This window comes from Trichosurus vulpecula, chromosome 3 (assembly GCF_011100635.1).
Source record: "Trichosurus vulpecula isolate mTriVul1 chromosome 3, mTriVul1.pri, whole genome shotgun sequence".
NCBI lineage: Eukaryota > Metazoa > Chordata > Mammalia > Diprotodontia > Phalangeridae > Trichosurus > Trichosurus vulpecula.
In genome coordinates, this window is record NC_050575.1 from 200,753,948 (window position 1) to 200,776,219 (window position 22,272).

Sequence of the window (22,272 nt, forward strand, 5' to 3'; positions counted from 1 at the left end):
AAGCACCTGGGGTTTTTAGGGGACTTAAAAACATAGTATGAGTCAGTGATATTATATGGTGGCCAGAAACTCTAGTATCATCTTTAGCCAAATTATGAGTTTGTCAGTGTGGGTATTTTCTCCACTGATGCATGTCTCAACCCTGATGTGCTTTAGTGGAGGGTTTTTATGACCCTTTACATGTGGATGACCTTATGATAAGGAGCCTTTCAGAAATGATCCTCTAGTAGTCACCCATTTTTCATTCAGATAAGCTTTTCTATCTTGGTTGGGCTACTCAGAGCTTGAATTTTTGCTCTTAAACCCTTCCAGAGCTCATGGTGACTTCCATGCATAACTAAATAGCCATCCTACAGTAGTGGAATGGCATGATCTCAGGCTGGCTTAATGGGGGGTATAGTGTCCAGGATAAGGGAAATGATACTTCTGTCTTCTGCTTTGGTGTAACGTTCTATGGGGTTTGTGCTGGTCAGATTTCAAGAGTGGCAGTGATGCAGAGGAGGGTACCCTGGTTGGTGAGGCTTCTCAAGGCCATAGGAATGTTTGGTCAGGGGAAGAACAGACTTAGAGAGGGGGCATGGCAGCTGTCTTAAAAGTCTGCTCGATATGCCCCTAAATACTGGAAGGGCTATCCTGTTCTGTTTGGTCTTCGAAGGTAGAGCTGAGAACAGTGGGTAGAAGTTAGAAAGAGGTGGGTTTTAAGCTCAGAGTGAGGAAGTTACTGGGGCAGCTAGGTGGCACAGTAGATGTAATACTAGGCCTGGAGTTAGAAAAATCTGAGGATAGAGTGCCTTCCCTAGGGTCAGGAGCACCTGAGTTCAAATTCAACCTCAGACACTAACTAGCTGTGTAACCCTGGGTAAGTCACTTAACCCTGTTTGCCTTCCTCATCTGTAAAATGAGCTGGAGAAGGAAATGATAAACCACCCCAGTATCTTGGCCAAGAAAACTCCACATGGGGTCACAAAGACTTAGACATGACTGAAATGACTGAACAACAAGAAGAAATTACAAACATGGTCATCAGAACTGTCCTGAATTATAATGGCCTGCTTTGGGTTCTCTAATGGGTCTTGGAGGACTTTGAGCAGAGCTTGTGTTACAGAAAGGATTGCTATATACCTCCTGAGATCGCTTCTAACTGGAAGCTTCTATGGTTTTGTGACATAGTGAAGGAGATTTTTAGCTTAATATCGGACAATATGCTCCCCGAGGTTTTTTAGCAGTGACATTCTGTGGTTCTGTGTTATTCCAGATCTTCCTAGCAGTTAGAAAGACCCATCTTCATTGCAAGGAAAAACTTTCCAACAATCAGAACTAACCAAAAACAGGCTGGAAATGCCTTGAAAGATAGTGAGTTTCCAGTCAGTGCGGTGGTGTTCAAGAAGAAGCAAGTCATAGTCCCTGCTTTCAGTGAGCTCCCAGAAGCGCGCACACACACACACTCACTCACACACTCACACACTTACGTACACGTGAAGGAGAGAATTCTGGAACCATACAAAGAGGCAAGGGGAGTTTCTTTAGGTGTGGGTAGGGGAATTTGCTTCTCTTTAGGTGGTTATTTCTGAGTCATTTTTTCATTCTTAGAGATGTCTCTGAAGTGGTGTGTTGCCTTGAGAATCCCATGACTTATTTTTAGTATACTTTCTCTTTCCTTGCCTGGCCTTCCTGGGGCCCTTTGGCAAAGACTTAGTTTAGGAGCCTTTTCCACAGGCTTCCCAGAGAGCCAGGTGTCTTGCAGACGCCTTGGCTTCCTCTAGTTTAGAGCATTTGGCTGTCTGCCGTCCCCCCAACCCCCCACTTTGCTGCTTCCCCACGGACCTGAATGACAGCACTTCATCACTGGTCAGTTGTTTCACAGCTGGACTAGGGGAAGTGGGAGGGAGAGCTGAGGTGAGTTGGCAAGTCCCTGGATGCCCCGGATAAAGGCTTGCTGGCTTCCCCTGGAAGAAGCTGAAGGCTCACACATGCTAGGATGCTGCCTCTGAGGAAAGATTTGTCAGACCCAGGGGTCAGCTGTGGGAATAAGTTTGGCCAAATGTTTATAGAGACCATCTCCCTCCCCAAGTGGAGTTTGTAATCGCTGATACCTCTTCTGTAATGTTTTGGCTGTGAATACCAGTTGTCATTTGGGACCCAGAGAACATGTCAGATGCAGGAACACAGCCTTCTTGACCAATGGGAGCTGGAGTAGAATGGAGTAGAGACTTTTTTCCTGACCTTCCGCAGAAGGAAACGTCCTTTCTTTTGCAGAACTTTTATAGGAGTTCATCAGGCTCTATGGTATAGAGAAAGAGAACCGAGTCTAGGGTCAGAAAGCTTGGCTTAGTATCTAGGCTTTGACACTAAACTGTGTGACCTTAGGCAAGGCAATTCTCTCCTGGGGTTTGGGTTCCCTTATCTGTAAAATGAGGACATTGGACTATGACGTCAGCTCTGAGATCCCTTCTACTCTTTAAATTCTTTCTTTTTTTTTTTTTTGGAGGGAGGAAGACAGGTCATTTGGGGTTAAGTGACTTGCCCAAGGTCACACAGCTAGTAAGTGTGTGTCAAATGTCTGAGGCTGGATTTGAACCCAGGTCCTCCTGACTCTAGGGCCAGTGCTCTACCTAGCTGCCCCTACTCCTTACATTCTGACGTGTTTGTCTCATTTGTATGGCACTTCATAGCTGGGTGACCTTGGACAAATCAGGACTCTGTTGTGGATTAGATTGTCTCATCTGTAAAATGAGAGGCATCAATGAGGTGAGCTCTGAGATGCCTTCCATCCCTAACATCCTAAGGATGTCTGTAGCACTTGCATGGTACGGATCAGCCGGGTGACCTTGGACAAGTCAGTTCTCTCTCTTAGATTGGATTTCCTTATCTGTAAAATGAGGGAGCTGGACTGCGTAGTGAATTCTGAGATGCTTTCTATTCCTCACATCCTTGGGATGTCTATCACTTGTATGGCCTTGGGGATGCCTCTTCTAGCCTGGGGACTTATTCCAAGGACTTCCCAGTGATATATTGACTCATTGCAGTGCTCCCATGGGAATCGTGGTCTCTCAGCAAGGTGAATTAATTCAGAAATAATGGTACCTCTGAACCCATGTTTAATTCATGTTTGCCTCGGGAAGGAGGGCCGTTCCCAGCTTGTGCTCTCTGGTGGGAGGCTGATGAGGAAGCAGGCTGGTCTGAGTCACAGTGGGAATTCCCTGGCCTGCATGGAGCTGAGTTATAGGACAGGATAGCAGAAATGGCGGATGCTTCTGTACTCTTCACCTGGTTATCCGAGGGCCAATTCAAAAATCTTTCAAAAATGATCATACCCACAGTTCCTGAGGCAGTGGCATTTATTGACTAGGAGGTAATCTTTATTTGCTGACGGAACTTTAGTGAGTTCAATTCAGCAAATACTTTTTAAGTGCTGCCTTCTAGGTTTGTTGTTGTGTTTTTGAGACGGAACCTTCCTTCTAGGTGCCACTCAGTCTGATTCTGGGAGTATAAAGATGAAAAAATTATTGTCCCATTTTATAAGGCATTTATAACCCTGAGGAACATACGATGATCAAATGAGGCATAATAGAAAATCTTTGCATGGTTTTTAACTCTTCTCTTCCTGCCCTCTTCTATCTAATCTGTCTCCAAGACCTGATGATTCCATGGCTTTGTCTCTCTTTTGTCACCCTATTTTCACTGCTTTCACTTGGTACATCTGTCACCCCCTGGGACTATTACAGTGACCCCCTTACAGGTTTTCCCTTCTCCACTTTCTTTCCTCTCTACTCCTTTCTGTCGCTGCCAGAATGCTTTTTTTTTTTAAACCACATACTGTAGTTACTGACTTGTGAACATCTTTTTGCTCCCCTGTAAATGTAATCTCTTTAATGCAGTGACTGATTTGCTTCTGTATTTGTATCCCCAGGACTTAGCACAACTCGTGACATGGAACAGATGCTTAAGAAATGCTCTTAGGTTAATTGAGTGATTAGTCGGTTGTCGAGTCGTCAGTTTTCCCTCACGTTTATTCCTTTCTCTCTTCCTGCCTTTTGCTACTATCGTAGCTTAAGTCCTTATCACATCTCATTACAACACCCTAAGTGGACTCCTGCTTCCCCAGCAGCGTCTTCTGGAATCCACATAGCTGTCGAAATAATCTTCCTGAAGCACAGATCTGACTGGGTCACACCTTTGCTTGAAAACTGTCGGTGGCTCCCTGGGATGAAGCACGAGCTCCTCAGCTTAGCATTTGAAGCCGTTTCTGATATGACTCCCATTTAGCCCTGTCCATTGCTCCCCTTTATTTCCCCCTCTTTGCTCATTCTTCTGTGTACATCTAGTCATGTGACTTCTCTGTTCAGAAACCTTTAGTGACTTCCCATTTCCTCTTGGGTCAAGTGCAGACTTCTCTCCTTGGAATTCAGTTACCTCAGTGTTTTGATGCCACCTTTATCTCTTGTTACTTTCTTCTACTCCTGCACCAACTAATCTGGACTTCTCTCTGGCCCCTGAATTTGCCATTTATTTTTCCCTTCCATGCCTTGGCTAAGGCTGATTTCTCCCCTGCCCCCCCCCCCCCCCATGTCTAGAATGCTATCCTTTTTTTCCATGTAGGTTATATATGTGTAGTCCTACAAAACATATCCATAATAGTCTTGTTGTGAAAGAAAACAGACAACAAAAAAAAAAAAACTCAAGAAAAATGGTGAAAAAACAAAACAAAAGTTGCTTCAATCTACATGCACACCATCTGTTCTTTCTCTGGGGATGGATAGCAGTTTTCATCCTAAGTCCTTCAGAGTTGTCATGGATCGTTGTATTGCTGAGAATAGCCAAGTCATAGAATGCTATCCAATCAGATGCTGCCACTGCTGTGGAACCTTTCTCAATTTCCTTGTTACCAACATCCTCCAATTTAATCCAGTTCATTTCCATGAACATCTATCAGCGCCCATTTACATACAAAGCTCTGTGCCAGAAGCTGGGGGAGTAATATAGATGAAAAATGAGTGAAAAAAAATCTCTGTCCTCAAGGAGCTTATAATGTCCTGAGACTCCTCAGACTTCACAACACACTTGGTTTTATGCTTTTTTTATTATGGATTATTTGCTGAGTGATTCTGGGCAAATCACCTTTTAGACTATAAGTTTCAGAGAAAGCATCCACTTGAATTGGTAGAGGGAGCTTCTTCATCTAAGAGATCCTTATAGTAATGAAATCACAGGTTTCGTTGCTCTCTCCGGTTCTATTTGTATAATTGTGGACCATAATTATCCATCCTCTTTGACTGTTAGTTCCAGAAGGGTAGGGATTATATCTTTTCTAAACTTGATTTCCTCCAACACCCAACCCAGTTCTCTGTACACAGTAAATACTTGTTGGATGTTTTTGAAAGAATAATATGTCTAAATCACCACGTAAGTATAATCTGTTGTTACCATCATATTTATTTGTATTAATGCTATCCTCTCCTCCCCAGGGAGACTGCCAGACAAGGGAGGAAGCTGTGGCTCTGGGTGTCGGACTCTGTAACAATGGCTTCATGCACCATGGTAATTCACTTCTCCTGACCTTTCTCCTGCATTGACCTCAGTGAGGTTCTAGGCTCCATTGCTGGAACAGCCTTTTCAATGGCTAGTGACTAATATGAGGCATCTTGCTCCGTCCCTTCATCCTTGTCTTTTATTTGGAGCGCTTCCCCATTAGGCCGAGCCACTGCTACGGAACCCATCGTTCTAAGAAACAGTCAGATTGCAGATTAATACGTTAGCAAATTTCCTGATGATTTTCGGTGTGTAGTTCTCAGATCCATGGTCCAGATCCATCCACTTCTGGAACATCGTGTTCTTTCTGAATGTTGCATTTTAGGAAGGACATGGAGACTGAGTCTAGAGTAGCACAGGCAGGGAGGAAGGGTCTCATCTGCTGGAGCGTTGGACACCATCCCATATGGATCCTGGTTGAAGGAACCTAAGCATGGCTACCCTGGAAAAGAGATGAAGACTTGGGAAGATGGGAGAGAGGTTGATTATTTGTCATGTCGTAGATGGGAATCCTTGCTCAAGTATGGTTTGGGTTAGATGACCTCCGAGGAGCCTTCTGATGTTGAAATTTTACAATTATGTGGTTAAGGCTCTGGTGTAGTGCTCTGGATCCTAGAACAGTGAGGCGGACCAGGCCAAGCCCACATCCTACCTTTGACACTCAGGTAGTATGGATACAATTGATGAAACACATTTTGGGACTGGACCTCAGATGTTGTATGATGATGCCAAGTTTACTTTTGCTGATCCCAGTGTGATATAATGAAATTATCATTGGACTGAGAGTCAGAAGATTTGAATTCAGCCTTGGCTCTGCCCTTTACAAGCCATGGGATCATGGGTAGGCAAATCATTTGCCCAGCCTGGGCCTTTGTTGTCTCCTTCAGTGAAATGAGAAGCTAATCCTAATGGCCTTTTTGCCTCTAACATTCCATGTTTTTAAAGTTCCTTCAAGTGTTACTATTCTATGCCCCAAGGACTGGTCTTCCCAGCCTTTATCTATGTGTTCTCTACTCTAAGGCCCCTTCTAATTCTGAGACTCCATGTATCTATTTATAGGTATTAAGTATAAGGCAGGTTCTCTCTTGGGAAGCAGGACACACCCAGGCAAAGATAAAGCATGATTTCTTGAATGCGTATGACATAGTCATAGAAGAGGGAGTGAGTGGCCAATGCCTGTTCTTCCCAGGCTCTACCCTATGTTTTGAGGTTGGGCCTCGCCCTTCTGTTTGGGCTTCGGCTTTCTCATTTTAGGTTGTGTTTGTGGCCTTGGGGACAGTCTGTCATGAGACAGTTCCTATAACCTCGGGCCAGTCATCTTGCCATTTCATCTCTTCTGCTCCCCAGAGAACATCAGGGTGCGTTCTGTGGTACCCACCCCCTTAGAATTTCCTCAGCACAAAGGCATCCCTGAAATAACTGCTCGGGGACAGACCTATAATTTTTCTGGTCGCCACATACAAAGGGAGTTTGGCTCTGATTGGTGGAAGGGTCCGGGCTCTGGGCAGAGCTGTAAGGAATCATGGCCTAGATCAAAGTGGGGTCTAGGAATGTCTCCCTGTGGGTGCTATTTGGAATGGAGGGTGTATCTGAGACTGCCACATAGAGCATTTCCCTGAGGTGGCCTGGCTTTCTAAGTCTTAGATTAGGTGGTCTTGACATTCCTTAGACCCACAGACTGAGAGATGGAGGGGACCTTAGAACAGAAGTCAGTAAATAAACACCCAGTATATATCAGGTACTCTGCTAAGTGCAGGGGTTACAAAGAAAGGCATAAGACAATCCCTGTCTTGAAGAAGCTCACAGTTTAGTGGGGGGAAAAGAACACATTAAAAGAAGCTGAAAATTACCCAGCATACAGAACCTGGAAATTTAGAACATAGAGCTTAGAATGTCAGAGAAAAGGACAGAGGAAACAGTGTCATTCAAATGATTCCCTCCTGCTTTGATTGCATTGGGAAAACTGTGAAATTCTTACCTGCTGTCATACCTGTCTGAAATGGCTCATTTTCCTTCTTGAAGGGTAGGTCATTAATGTCTCTGGGCTTTGGGAGACTAGGGGTACAGAGGACAATGAGGATTAAGGCATTTTTTTGGGGGGGGCATCGCTGCTCCTTTTAGGGATAGCAAGTCCCATTGTCCTGACGGAACAGTGCTTGTCTGCAAAGCATGAGGGTTACTGGTTTCTGGGCCCTTAAAGGCTTCAAACACATGCCTAACTGTATTCTTTCCTTGTGTGTGTTCATATGGGTCCAGTCCTAGAGAAGAGCGAGTTCAAAGACGAGTCCCAGTACTTCCGCTTTCATGCTGATGAGGAGATGGAAGGGACGAGCTCCAAGAACAAGCTGCTTCGAAATGACTTCAAGCTGGTGGAGAACATTCTGGCCAGGAGCCTTCTGGTAGGAGTTCTGCTCTGGAGTAGTGTATCTTAGTCTGATCTTTGTCCCCCAACATCACTGTTAAAATGAGGTCCCTCTTTCACTTTACGCCCCTGTATTTTCCATTCACTTTTTCCTTTCCTTTTTTATGAAGCATTTACTGAGCAGCTGCTCTCTACATGGCATTGTTTTAGATGCCACCTTATACACACCACGATTCTAGACATCATCATGTAGATGGCACAGTTCTAGGCACCACTATATAGAAAGCAAAAACTTAGGTGCTGGTATATTGCATGGCACAATTCTATATACCACTGTGTACATAGCCTGATGCTGAATGTTGCCACATACAGGATCTAGTTCTGACTGCCATTACATAAATAATGTCTTGTGCATACACAGCATGGTTCTAGGTTTCATTACATTCATGGCATGTTATTGTCCAATCGTTTCTGGTTGTGTCTGACTCTCCATTGCCCCATTTGGGGTTTTCTTGGCAAAGATATTGGAGTGGTCTGCCATTTCCTTCTCCAGCTCATTTTACCGATAAGGATCCTGAAGCAAACAGAGTTAAGTGACTTGCCCATAGTCACATAGCTAGTAAGTGTCCAAGGTCGGATTTGAACTCGGGTCCTCCTGACTTCCTACTGTACTACCTAGCTGCCCACATATATGGTGTACGTGTATATATGCACATGCATATGTAGAACTACGTCATGTACATATGCATGTATACCACATGTCTGGTATGTATGTTTATGTATATGTGACAGGGTTCTAGAGTCACTGTATGTGGTACAGTTCTAGGTACCATTGGGTATAGGACTTCATGTTGTAGTCCTACATGCTGCTATGTCTGTAGGTACATTGCCATTATGTAAACTTTTCTTCTACGTGCTGTTGGGTATGTAACAAGGCTGTTGCTGTCGCTATGTATGTTTCTATAGCCTGGGGCCTGTCATCCTGCTATTTCACCCCTTCTGCTCCCTAGGGATCATCAGGGTGCATTCTGTGGGACCCATCCCTTCGGAATGTCCTCAGCTGTAAGCCAGCCAAGTAGCAAATGCTGACAGCTATTCTGGATACCGGATGCTAAGTAAGATGGTACTGTGGTCTATGTCTTGAAGCACTGTCCCATCAAAGTTCAGGAAAAGAAAGATGAACCGATATCATAGCTGTGAATGTAAATGAATGACTGGTTTACATGTACTCTTAGTAGGGTGGATATGGAGGCCAGAAGGGCTTAGTGGAGGGCTAACATCAAACTCTGGAAAGACCTCCAGGAACAGATGATCACCTAAGGGTGGAGAGGAGATAATGTCTGATAGGTGTAAAGTTCATAATGGAAACCATGATGAAGCATCTCTTGTTTCTCCATCTGTCATCCCAAGCAGTGGTTCTCTGATTGCTTCTACACCCCAATTTCATTCAACAAACATTTATTGAGGATTTTCTGTGTATTCTATGGGTGTAAAGGCAAAATAGACAGTGCTTACCCTCAGAGAGCTTCCACATTAAAGTGGTGGGGGAAGGTTATTACATATATGCAGGTAAGCGCATACAGAGTAACTTGGAGAGGGAAAAGGCCTTCACATCTGCAGGGATTAGGAAAAACTTCATTTAGCAGGTAGCACCCAAGCTTCACCTGAGGGAAGATAAGGATTCCAAGAGGCTAAATTTGGCCTTACATTCTGCAATTGGAATGGGAGCTCTTTGGGTTTGACAAAGAGATTTAATCAGTTTCTTCGCCTATTTTATCTCATTTGGTAGCAAATGATTCCACAAATGAGCAACCCAAGTATCCACACTAGGCAGGGGAAAATCAAACCTATGCACAAGTCATGAGTTTCCAAAGGACATTTGCTAAAAGGATATTCTAATTCAATTATTCTTTTCTGCTGCCTGGAGATGGGGGGAGGATACCTTGGGTTTCTGAATCTGCTCTTAGATTGGGACTATGGTATGATGTGTCTCCAGATAATGATAGTGACACAGCTCCAGAGATGATTTCCTAACTTTGCCTTTTTAGGTAGGAAAAATCCTATTCCTGTCTGATGTGTGTTAGAAGTCCTCTGTCTCTTTCAGGGCTTCTTGGATGGTGATTTTTGGAGAGCTGTGTGTTAAACTGCTGTCTCTTACCTATCTGATTTATATGTAGGCATCTTGGAGCACAGTAATTGGTTGAGGAAGATGAGAGTAAGAAAGTGGAATTTACCTTGATTTACTCTAAATTGACTAATGAGGGATACAGAGAGTCGTCTACTGGCCCTAGATACCTACCTTATCTCTCAATGGTTGTTATTGGGCAACAAAAGGTTGACTTTGATAAGTTTTCCAGGTGAAAACAAAAAATAAGGGACAATGGACACTTAAAGGATGTGTACCAATTATCTGGGAAGTGCCAGGAGATTCTCCTTGGGTTGCTGTCTCAAGGAGTTAATGGCCTTCGAGACCTAAAGTCCTTCCTTCTACAGGAAGCCTTTGCCCATCTCTCTTAATTGCAGTGCTTCCCCTTTGTTGATTTTTTTTCCTATTTATCCTGCGCGTAGCTTGTTTGTATATAAGTGTCTTCTTCCTTAGATTGTAAGCTCCTTGAGGGCAGGCTCTCTTTTGCCTTTCTTTGCATCTCCAGGGCTTAGCACATGCTTCCTGTCTTATAGAGGTGCCTTTTTTTGGGGGGGAGGTGGGGTTCTATAGTGAAATGTGCAGAATTCCATGGAACAGGGTGGAATCAATTCCCCATACACAAAGATCCCCAGAAAGGGATAAAGGGTAAAAGCCTTCTTTATTAAAATAGCTATGAACATATGCATGTATATGTTTGTAATAAGCAATAGCAATTCATTTATATTCCTCAGAATGAGGAAGAATAGCACTTGGATTTAGAGAATTCTAATAAGCAGAATCAAAGTTTTAAATATGATTATGATCATATGTTATATATGCATATGTATGTTGTAAACACACACATATATGTATAAACACATAGAGCAATGCAGAACTTCAGAGAAATTATGGAAAGCATTGTCGAACTCAGAGCTAATGAGGAAGGGAGTGTATTCCTCTTATGGGGGAATGGACCACAGAAATATTTTTAGAGGGAATAGAGTTTTGCGAAATCTGTTGGTACTCCAAATTGACTTAAAGGTAATGGAGGGGGTGGTTTATTATGAAATAAAAGTAGGTTGGAGCCAGATTGGATGGAGCCAGATTGGAGAGGACTTTCAGTCTGAATTTTATCCTAGGAGCAAGAGAGAGTCTCTGAAGGCTTTTTGAACAAAGGAGTAACATGTTCAAGACAAGTGATGTTACCAGGTTTTTTTTTGTGAGATCCTTTGTCTTCATTGGCTTTCTGGGTGTTGTGGTGTCAGGGCCCGTGGTAGCTAGTAGCCTCATTAATTCGTCTGCTTCTTTGACTTCCCAGATATTACCTCAAGAGGATGATTATGGCTTTGACATAGAAGAAAAGAACAAGGTGATCATGGTGAAGTCGGTCCAGAGAGGTTCCTTGGCTGAGGTGAGATATTCCAGGGTGGCTGCAGAGAACCAGCTTGCCTTAGGAGTGAGCCAAGGAAAATAACTGCCAGTGTGTCTCATGACATAAAAGGCGGTGGGAGGGGGGGCTGTATAGAGTAATGGAAAGAACACCGTCAGGAGAGCTGGTCAGAGTCCCAGCTCTGTCACTGACTCGCTAGTGACCCTCTGGTTCTAGTTCATTGAATCACAAGATCATAGAGATGGAAGGAGTCTTAAGAGGTATTCTAGTCTCATTTAAACTGGAGGAAACTGAGTTCCATGGAGTAGGAGACATAACATACAGGATGCAAGTAGTATAAAAGAGATTTGCAATCAAGCCTCCTAAATCCGTATTTAGTGCTCACTCTACAACACAGATCAAGTCTGCTACCCCTTCCATGTGTGTGATGCTGGGGGCTACAATGGGGAGTAGTGGGAGATTTGCAAGTGCCACTGTTGATTGGCTGTGTCTTTTAGCTTCAATTTTCTTATCAGTAGAGTGGAGATGTAAGAATCCCTCATTCTTTACCTCAGAAGAATGTTGTGAGGACAATAATTTGTGAACCTTAAAGAACTAAATAGATTTGAATTTTAGCTATGAAAACATGTGACCTTGGGCCAGTCGCTAAGCTTGTGTGGCTGAGGCACAGAATCACTGAATCCCAGAATCTCAAAGCTGTACAAGGCTTCTAAGAAGGCGTGTAGTGGTCTTGCTTGTCTGAACTTCCTTCTGTTCATTCTATGCATTTTTTTAAAAAATACTTCATTGACAGTCTTTTTAGCATTGCTGTCACTATGCTCTCTTCTCAGCCACAAGTCTCCTTTTCCCTTCCTCCCCTACCCCAAATCTTCTCTTGTAACCGGTAAGCATGGTCGAGCTAAACATATCCACGAATTAGTCGTGTCAGAAAACAAAATGCACATCTCAGTGTTCTGCACCGCTCATTCAGAGGCATACTTTATCCTTGAGTTCTCTAGAGTTGTGGTTTGCCATTACATTACTCACAGCTCTCAAGTCTTTCAGAGTCTTTTTCCTTACAGTGTTGTAGTCACTGTGTAAATTACTTTCCTGGTTCTGCTCACTCCATTCTTCATTGGTTCATAAAAGTCTTGCTGTATTTCTCCAAATCTACCCCTTTCCTCATTTCTTATGGTGCAATATATTCCATTACATGTATATGCTACAATTTGTTCAACCATTAATCCCCAAGTGGTGGGCATTTCCTTAGTTTCCAGGTTTTATTTCAACGAAAAGCACATATATTCTTCTATATGGAGTTCTAAGTTTAATTCCAAATTGTTTTCTATCACAGTGGACCACAGAAATGACAGGACCAATTCACAGTTCCACTGACAGTGCATTAGTATATCTATCCTCCTACCTTCCCTTCAGCATTTCCCTCCAACAATTCTAAATAAGATAACAAAAATCTTTGCCAGTGTAATAGATGGAATCTCACATGTTTTAATTTACTTTTCTCTTATTACATTTTTCATAGGGTTGTTGATAGTTTCTTCTTTTGACACACTACTTATTCATATACTTTGATGATTTATATAAAAAGGAATGGCTGTTGTTCTTATATGTTTGAATCAGATCCCTATATGTCATGGATTTTCAACAAAGTCTGCTCAAAAGATTCTTCCCAGTTAACTGTAGTGATTGTGCAAAAGCTTTTCAATTTTTGGATAACGACAAGGTCTGGACCTGTGATTTTTTTTTATATAGAGAACTCCTGGATCTCTTAGTATAGGGCTGGCACCTTCTCTGCAAATTATAGTCTTCTAAAAGAGTTGCCTAGGCCAGCGGTGTGAAATTCAAATTAGAAATGGATTCTCGTATGCCATATATGGTTCAGGCCATATTTGCAACCTGTATGATATCTCTGGCCTACAGCACTGAGACATTAAGCAATTTTCCTAGAATCACAGAGCCTGCATGTGTGAGGGGCAAAACTTAAGCCCAGCTATGAGGCCAACTCTCTCTAGAATATACCATTCCACCTCTCTTCAATTTGATGCCATTAAAATTGTCCATTTTATCTCTTGTCAATTTTATCCCTTCTGTGGTCAAGAATTCTTCCTGTGACCACAGTAGCAAAAGGGATCTCCTTCCTTGCTTCCAATTTGTTTATGATACAACCTTTTATATCCATGTCATGAATCTGTGGAGATTATTGCAGCCTGAGATCTTATTTAAACCTAGTTTCTGCCAGATTGCTTTTTAGTTTTCCCAGCAGTAATCTGTAACGTATTATTTTAGTGTTGACCACTTTGTTGTAAGTTTGTAATGTGGTATTACCAGCTCCCTTACTTCTCAGTTTTTTTTCCACCATTTCTTGATCTTTTGTTTCTCCAGATGAATTTCCCCTACATTCAGAGCAATTTAACTCATCTATATAACGGAGATTCTAAAGGCATTTTTGTGAGGATCAAAGTCAGTATGATGTGGTGGAGAGAAGTGAATTTAGAATGAGAAGACTTGGGTTCAGATTATGGCTCTGCTACTTAATACTTTTGTGACCTTGTCATATCCCTTCATCTCCCCGACCTCAGTTTCCTTACCTGTAAAATGAAAGACCCAGACTGGATGTTCTAAATCTGTGAGCCTGTGATCTTTCTTCTGGCTTGTGAAGATCAGAGGTGGCATGGGGTAGAGGAAGGAGCACAGAATGTAGAGCTAGAAGACCTGGATTCCAATTTGGGCTCTGTTGCTTCATTGGGAAAGTTGGTTCTCCTCTCTGGCCCTTGGTTTCTCCAGTTGTAAAATGGAGAAAATGCTCCTGGTGTATCACCTTTGGCACAGGATTGTTGTGAAGCAAGTACCTTGCCAACCTTCAAAATAATGTAGAAATCTGAGCGATAATGATTATTTTTCGTTATAAAGTACCATAGGCATAGCAGACAGTAATTGGACTGTTAGTCTGGCTGTCACTCAGTGTGTCTGTTCTCCGCAGATGGCTGGCCTGCAAGTAGGAAGGAAGATCTATTCCATCAACGAGGACCTTGTATTTCTTCGACCTTTTTCGGAGGTGGAGGCCATCCTCAACCAGTCGTTCTGTTCTCGTCGGCCCCTACGCCTCCTTGTGGCCAGCAAGGCCAAAGAGTAAGTGTCAGTTTCCTGGGTGAAGCTGGCTGCGATGGTGGTGACATTCTGAGAGCTTGGTTAAATAGAGGATTTGGGGAATGAGGGTGATGATGATGGTGATGATGATATAATGTAAATATGATAATAATGATTTAATGTCACACACAACACAATATATAAATATTTAACAGCATAACTGCATAACATGACAATATTATGGAAAAGAAAACCACCACACCCCAAACATTTCTCAAATGTTTATCTCCACTTTTCTGCCTCAGCAAATAGGATCTGGTAAATGTACTCGCTGTTGCAGTCTAATGGAAAAGGGTACCAGGTGGGATTTCAGGACTCTTATTAGCTTTGCTGTTAATTGATTTGGGGCAAGTTACTTTGCCTCTCAGGGCCTTGGTTTCATCATTTTTAAAATGAAGAAGTTGATCTGGGGGTTATCTTAACATCTCTTACAGTCGCATAAAATTTTGTGAGATTTACAAGCACACGCGCATACGCATGCATGCATGCATTCTTTTATACATCTGTCTGTCTAACTACTTGTCTACCTAACTACCTACCCACACATATACACAGAAATATATGCCAGAGCTTCTAGGGCCTCAGAGTCATTGTTCTGAAGGTCTTCCTAGGGCATAGAATGGAGATGGAGGGCATGTAGAAGATTGGGCTGGATAGGGACAGAGTCTAGGTCACTCCTTGGATGTTTCCTCCTTTCTCCCTTTTACTGTTTGTGACTTCAAGACAGTAGTGAACTAGTAAATGTTTAACAACCAGCTCTTTGGGAAAAAATACATATTTATGTATTACATAGATTTATTATAAATTTTACTGACACAAAGGATGTGTAGCACACAATTTACAAATAATAGAATATATAGTATTCTTTGGCAAATTTCATATGGCTGGTTGATTCTGACACATTTTTTTTATTTTTAATTTTTGTTCCGCTCTCGTATCTTTGTAGCCAACCTATGGAACTTTGTCAACATCTTTGGTGAATTGGATAATAGATTTCTTACACTGGAAGACTGTTTCATTTTTTTTCATAGTATTGACAATGTAATGGAACAACTTTTAAGTTTCACCTGCGTTACTAACTTTTTCTCCATCACTTTCTTAAGTCTAGACCAGGGCTTGGCAAATTACTGCTGAGTTAAGAATGGTTTTCACATTTTAAAGTAAAATTTTATTGGATTTAAAAATGGAAAAACCATTCTTAGCCCTTGGACTGTACAGAAATAGGCAGCTGCTGCTGTTTGATTCTGGGGCATTAGTTTGCTCACCCCTGGTCTAGACAGTCCCCTCTCTGTGGCAGATTTCAAAGTGACACCATTGAATTGGGAGTTGGGAAGAGATGCGCACCACTCTGTAACCTCTCCACCATACAAATAATATAGATATAAATGACCGTGACAACATAGCTAAAATGTAGTAAAATGTAAATGTAGTAAAATAACTAGGAAGTGATGAGTTTTTAATACTTAATTTTTCATAATGACCGCGTTTAGCAACTGACTTGCAAAGTTCCTGAAAATGTCTGTGCTTGTGAGCTAACAGGAGCTGGCTCCAGGATCCCACTGCCTTGAGATATTTCAAACTTGGCCTCAGTTTTCCTCTGGGGTGTGTGTGTGGAGGGGAGGGGGGTGAGTGTTAAACTTGTTGATCTCTAAGGTCCTTTTTTCTGATCTGCTTTTCTTTGTTATAAGGTAGAAGGTAGTGAAAATGAATTTGGTTAATTTGAGATTCAAATGTGTAAATATTTATTGATCATGTACTATGGTCTTGGTTCTAAGGGAGATACAAGAAGACGATTCTGAGCTGAGTTTCCAATCTAGCAGGGGAGATAGGATGGGCCCACAACTAATTCCAGCAAAAGACAGGACATGACAAGGGCAATATGGTCTTTACTGTCAAATACTTAAGCCAGGGCCAGGTTCAAGGGCTTGTGAGGAGGCCAGGTATCGTTGAGGTTTGCCTGTAGGTGTTGGGTGGGTTACTTGTTCCTGTGGCTAATGGCTCCATTTTTTTCTCCTCTTGCTTTTTCTCAGAATCATCAAAGTCCCTGATCATCCCGAAACCCTGTGCTTCCAGATTCGTGGAGCTTCCCCGCCATATGTTCATGCTGTGGGTAGAGGTGAGCCAGGGAGAGTCCTGGGGAGGCTGGGCCAACCTTACATGGAGGTAGTACTGGTAGCCAGTAATCAGATGTGGTAGGTTTTGAGGGACTTAAGGAAGCACCCTTAATCTAAACATCTGCCTCCTTTGAAGTCAGGTGGTACCCTGGATGGAACAATGAGCCTAGAGTCAGGAAGCTAGCTGTGGGCAACCTGGCAAGTCACTTAACCTCTGTCTGCCTCAGTTTCCACCAACTGTATTATGAGAATAATAGTAGCACTTGCCTCACGGAGTTATGAAGATCAGATGAGATATTTGTAAAGCATTTATCATAGTCCCTGATACGTAGGAGGGGCTTAATAAATGCTTGGTCCTTTTCCTTCTTCTCCCACCTCCCCCCTTATCCTCTAGACCTTTCTCTCCTAGATTTTCTATCTTTTAGATCTCTTTCCATCTTCCAGAGTCCATTTTTTCTTTTAGAAACTTTTCTATTTTAAGATTGTCCATATTTTCTAGTCTGATCAGGTTTTTGAATTAGAAGACTAGGGTTGAAATCTATATGGATGTTTTGAGAATCTAGTTTTTTCATCTTTTTTTTTTAAATGAAGAGTTTTAACTAGATTATCTCCTTTCTAGCTTAAAATCTTGCCGCCTTTGTTAGGCTCTACCAGCCTTCTAGCTGGTCCCCTCAGTCTTTTTTTTTCTTTCTCTCTCTTGGGTGCCCTGTCCTGCCCTTTTGTCTCACCCACACCTCTCTGTCTCGTAGGATCCGAGGCTGCAGCGGTGGGACTGAATGCTGGCCAGTGCGTTTTGAAAGTCAATGGGAACAACATGATGAATGAGAGCTTTGCAGAGGTGTTGGATCACTTCCTGGCTTACCGAAGCCGGCAGCAGGAGGCACTGGTGAGTGGAACTTGTAGGATATTGGGGTCTGGGGGGACAGAGGGCTGCCGCCTTCCTCTCATGTCCTATAAATGCTTGGGGCACAGCTGACACATCCTGATCATCCTGGCTCTCCAGGAAGGTCAGAGTCATATTCCAAGCTGGGAAGGGAATAGGCATTAATGCAGAGCCAGGCTGCATTTGTACCGCCCTGCCAGCAGCACACTGAGATCCAGGAACCAAGATAGGATAAAGACCTATTACCAGGCAGAACTTCAGAGCCAGGGAAGCTCAAGATTAGGAAGCCAGAATGAAGTCAGTTTGACCAGGCAAGGAGTTGAACGTTTGTTCTACTCAGCCTGATGTTCCCGAATTGAGAATTTCATTGTGGCTTGCACTCACTGACTTTGGCTGATGCTGCTCTGCTTGAATGGCTGTCACTGGAGTCTATAGATCTGCTTCCAATTCAATAGCTTCACAGAATTTCAGAGTTGGAACGGACCCCAAGTCCAACCCCTCTCTGAAAAAGAACCCCTTATGCTACATTTGAGATCAGTGGCCATCCAAACATGGCTTGAACACCTCCAAAGAGGCAGAAACACACTTGCTCCAGAAGTGGCCTCTTACTTCTAACCACATCCAATTAGGAATTTTCCCCCCAATATCAGATCTCAATCTGGCTCTTTGCAACTTGTACCCATTGCTCCTAGTTATGCCATGTGCAGCCAAACAGAATCAATTTAATTCCTCTTCCATGTGATGGTCCTTCATGTGTCTGTGTCTCTATCTCTTCCCTGCCTCCTCCATACCCCCTTCTATAGGCTGCAGAACCTCAGTTCCTGCAGCTGATCTTCTGGCCAGTAATCTGAACCCTTTTACCTCCTTCACCCCACCACTCTTCTTTAAACACTCTTCAGCTTAGCTTTTCCTAAAATGTGGTGCCCAAAATGAACACCACCCTGCAGTGTTGTCTGGCCCGGGCAGAGCAGAGTGGACCTGTCTCCTCCTTGTTACTGGGAACCTCTGCCTGCTGCCACATCCTCTTAACCCACGGAGCTTGCTGTCCTGTAAAGCTTCAGGCCTTTTTAGGCAAACTGCTGTCTAGCTAGTCCCCATGTCCTCTATCTTGTACTATTGGTGAAACCAATTTCTAGGGTGCAGATGTAAGACTTCAGATTTGTCTTTATTAAATTCCATTTCATCAGAGTCTTCACTATTTTCTAGATGGTCAAGAGCTTTTAAAATTGTGACTTAATCATCAGGCTTGTTAAAAGTAGCTTTGGTTCTTCTGCATATCTGATAAGCATGCCATTAGCTCCTTAGTCCAAATTATTGATGAAAATATTCAACAATCTAGGGCGTGCCATTACCTCTCAGTATCACATTAAACTATTAGTGACTTTTCTTTGGGTCAAAACAGTTTTGAATTCATTTAACTGTACAGTTTTATTGTCTAGCCCATATCTCTTCACCTTAACAGGAATAACATGAGAGACTTTGTTAAATGCTTTGATGAAATCTAGATATATTTAATCTATTTGCCTTCATTCAGTTGTTTCAGTCATGTTCATGATCTGAATTCGGGGTTTTCCTGGCAAAGACATAGGAGTGGTTTGCTATTTTCTTCTCCAGCTTATTTTATAGATGAGGAAACTGAGGCAAACAGGGTTAAGTGACTTGCCCAGGGTCATACAGCTAGGAAGTGTCTGAGGCCAGATTTGAACTCTGGAAGATGAGTCTTCCTGAGTCCAGACTGGGCACTCTATCCCCTGCTACCCCTGTTTAATCTATAGAGTTATAGCTTCTGTAGATAATTATAGGATTATACCTGTACCTCACTGCCCCTACTTAATCTCTAGAATTCCCATAACAACCAGATAAGTAAACTTGTCAAAAACAGAAATAAAGTTGACATGGCACGTGTGGTTCTTAATGAAGCCATAATGGCTGTTTTTGATCAGCGCTTTCTAAAATGTTCAGTAAATTTCTACTTAATAATTTTGCTAAGACCTTCATGAAGTCAAGCTCCCTGGTCCGGAGTTCTCAGGTTCCTTTTTCTTTCCTTTTTTCCAATGTTGCATTTGCCCTTCTCGTTCTGTGGTGCTTCTGTCCTCTGTGATGAAAATTCCTGACCGTGACTGCAGAGTAATTGTACCTGCCAGTTTTTTCACTACCTAGGATATCGTTCATCTTGGCCTGGTGACTTGGAACTTACTAAGGGCATCTGGGAACACTTATTATCTCCCTACTTATCTTGGGTTTTGACTATCAGCCGTTTTTGTTCTGTCCTTTCCAGTCCAAATGTCATTTTCCTTGGCAGAAGAGCCTTGTTGGGACGGAGATACATACAGACTGCCAGGCAGGGTTAGGGTTAGGAGGAGATGATTGCGCCTATAGTCTTGTCAGGGATGGAGAAGGAGGATTCCCTAGGGCTACCACCATAAGTGTGGATCTCTAGATCAGGGGTGGGGAACCTTCGGCCTCAATTCAGTCAAAGGACCACACGAAGACCTAGAGGGCCACAGCTGGCCTTGAGGCTGCAGGTTCCCTACCCCTGCTCTAGATTATGCCCCCCAGGCCGGTGGCCAAGGCTCAGGGGCCTAGGAGTCTGGTACAGAGGCTGGAAACTGGAACTGCCTGATTCAGGATGTCAGAGGCAACATCAGCCACCTTCAGACATTCTTCCATATACCTTCTGTCCAGGTGAAAGTAATAATGATATTTCTATGGTATTTAGAAATCTAAAAAGCACTTTTCTCAAACAGCTCTAGGAATATACGTTGTCTTATCATTTTGCTGGTGAGGAAACTGATGTTCAGGTGACGTTGGGGTAGGAATTGAATGTATAGATCTCCAAAATCCAAGATTAGCATTGTTTTAAACCTCATTCTGTCTTTTAAGCCACAAAATTTCTTCTAATGAGAATTTGTCATATATTTTATTAGTAAAAAATAAAACATTTTCCCTACCGCCCTACCTGTAATTCTGCCTTTAGTGTCTCCTTCAGACTGTGATATCTAATGTCCCTGGTAATTGGGAAGGGTGACACACTAGCTCACCGTCTTCCTTAGTAAGACCTTGAAGGACTGGTGATAAAAAGGTAAGGTGGGGGAGGTCCTAGATCAATGGGCCCTTCCCAGGATCAGTAGTCTTGGATGGGGGAACCATTGACCTCCAGATGCCATCTTCATGGCCCCAGGTATCTGAGGCAAGGTGAAGCCACAGAGGAATTGGCAATGCCTGATTGGGGGTGGAGGCATTGCAGACAGATGTTGTTATCGCTCAGATTTTGTCACAGGCCAGCATCCTGTTTCCTCTTGAACTTAGCTTGGTAGCCCCTATGAAGAGGTACACACCACAGAGTCAGATTTATTCATGCTATTCATCTGCTTGGATTAGGATGAGGAGCCTTGCTGTATGGGGCTGCTTTGGGCCTAGAAATCTGGGCCCATCTGTACCCAATACGACCCTATCCCTCTCTCTCCCAGGCAGAATTTGGGGTAGCAGCTGTAGGAACTTCTTCTCTGAGAGCTTAGACTCAGGGTAATTAGCCTGAGGGTAATGTCCCTCCAGCTGAGCCTCCTCCACCCTTGAGAGTTCTGAGCCCCTGGGAGCGGCATGGGACTCACCACCTACAGTGAAGCCCTCTCTTTACAGATTTCCTTCTCCTCTGCACCATCCCCCATGCCCTCCTCCTCCTCCTCTTCTTTTTTTTTTCATTTCTTCTGTCTTCTTCATGAGCAGAGTGGAGCAAAATCTGTTACCAATTCTCCTCTTCCTTGCTTTTCCTTCCACCTTCCCACCCCAGTACACCAGTTCCTCTGGCTTGTCTGCCAGTGGAGAGTTTGACAGGTGCGCCATTGATCAGAACGGGGCAGGGAGCCCTGTGGCAGCACACCCTTCCCTTGTCTCATCCTCATTACTCTGTTGTTGCCTCCATTCTTCCTTTTCATGTGATCCTCTCTGGGTCAAGAAACCAAGGTGTGGAGAGGTTAAGTAGTAATAATCATGATAATAATAATTGAATAAGTATCTATTGCTTGTAGAGCACTGTGTTCAATGCTGGGGGTGGATGCGGGGAGACAAAGCTTCTCTAGGATTCTTGTCCTCATGCACCAGATAAACAATATGATATTAACAATAATATCATCGTAGTTACAATAGAGCTTCAGAATAAGGGTAGAAAAATGATGAGTGGCTTGCTCAAGGCTCCGTAGGTAGTTCCTGGCTAGATCACAGGATTAGACCTGATTCTCTTGACTCCCATCCCTAGCCCTCTGTTTCCACTGTGCTGCCTTACCCATCAGAAAAAAGGATGAGTCAGTCTTTCTCAAAGGTGGGGAAGTCTAGACAGTAGAAAAAGTCCTGGGTTGGGCATTTGCAGACTTGTGTTTCTGAAAACAGATGATAGATGCGATAACAACAGCTAGCTTTTATGTAGCATTGTAAGGCTTGCAAAGCACTTTATAGGTGTTATTTTATGCTCACAACAACCTTGTGCTATCATCATCCCCATTTTACAGTTAAGGAAACTGAGGCTCAGAGTGATATAAGGGACTCGTCCAGGGTCACAAAGCTAAGTAAGAGTTCCTTCGAGCACAAGCTGGGATTCAACATCTAGAGCTAGAAGGGACCTCAGAGGCAGTCTAATCCAACCTTTTCTCTTTACAAGTCACAGCTAACATTTGTATAGTTTGCAACAGGCAGCCAGGTGGTGCAGTGGATAGAGTGTCCTAATCTGTA

At 43.1% G+C, this 22,272-nt stretch overlaps 1 protein-coding gene across 1 annotated transcript in view; it reads left to right on the top strand.

The window, feature by feature from the left end:
* Nucleotides 1–22,272, top strand: part of PREX1 (phosphatidylinositol-3,4,5-trisphosphate dependent Rac exchange factor 1) — a 230,121-nt gene that overhangs the window by 170,966 nt on the left and 36,883 nt on the right. The window contains exons 15-20 of the mRNA XM_036749156.1: nt 5,466–5,538; nt 7,786–7,928; nt 11,335–11,427; nt 14,384–14,532; nt 16,581–16,666; nt 17,414–17,550. Coding sequence (XP_036605051.1) covers nt 5,466–5,538; nt 7,786–7,928; nt 11,335–11,427; nt 14,384–14,532; nt 16,581–16,666; nt 17,414–17,550 — 681 coding nt within the window. The remainder of the gene's footprint in view (nt 1–5,465; nt 5,539–7,785; nt 7,929–11,334; nt 11,428–14,383; nt 14,533–16,580; nt 16,667–17,413; nt 17,551–22,272) is intronic.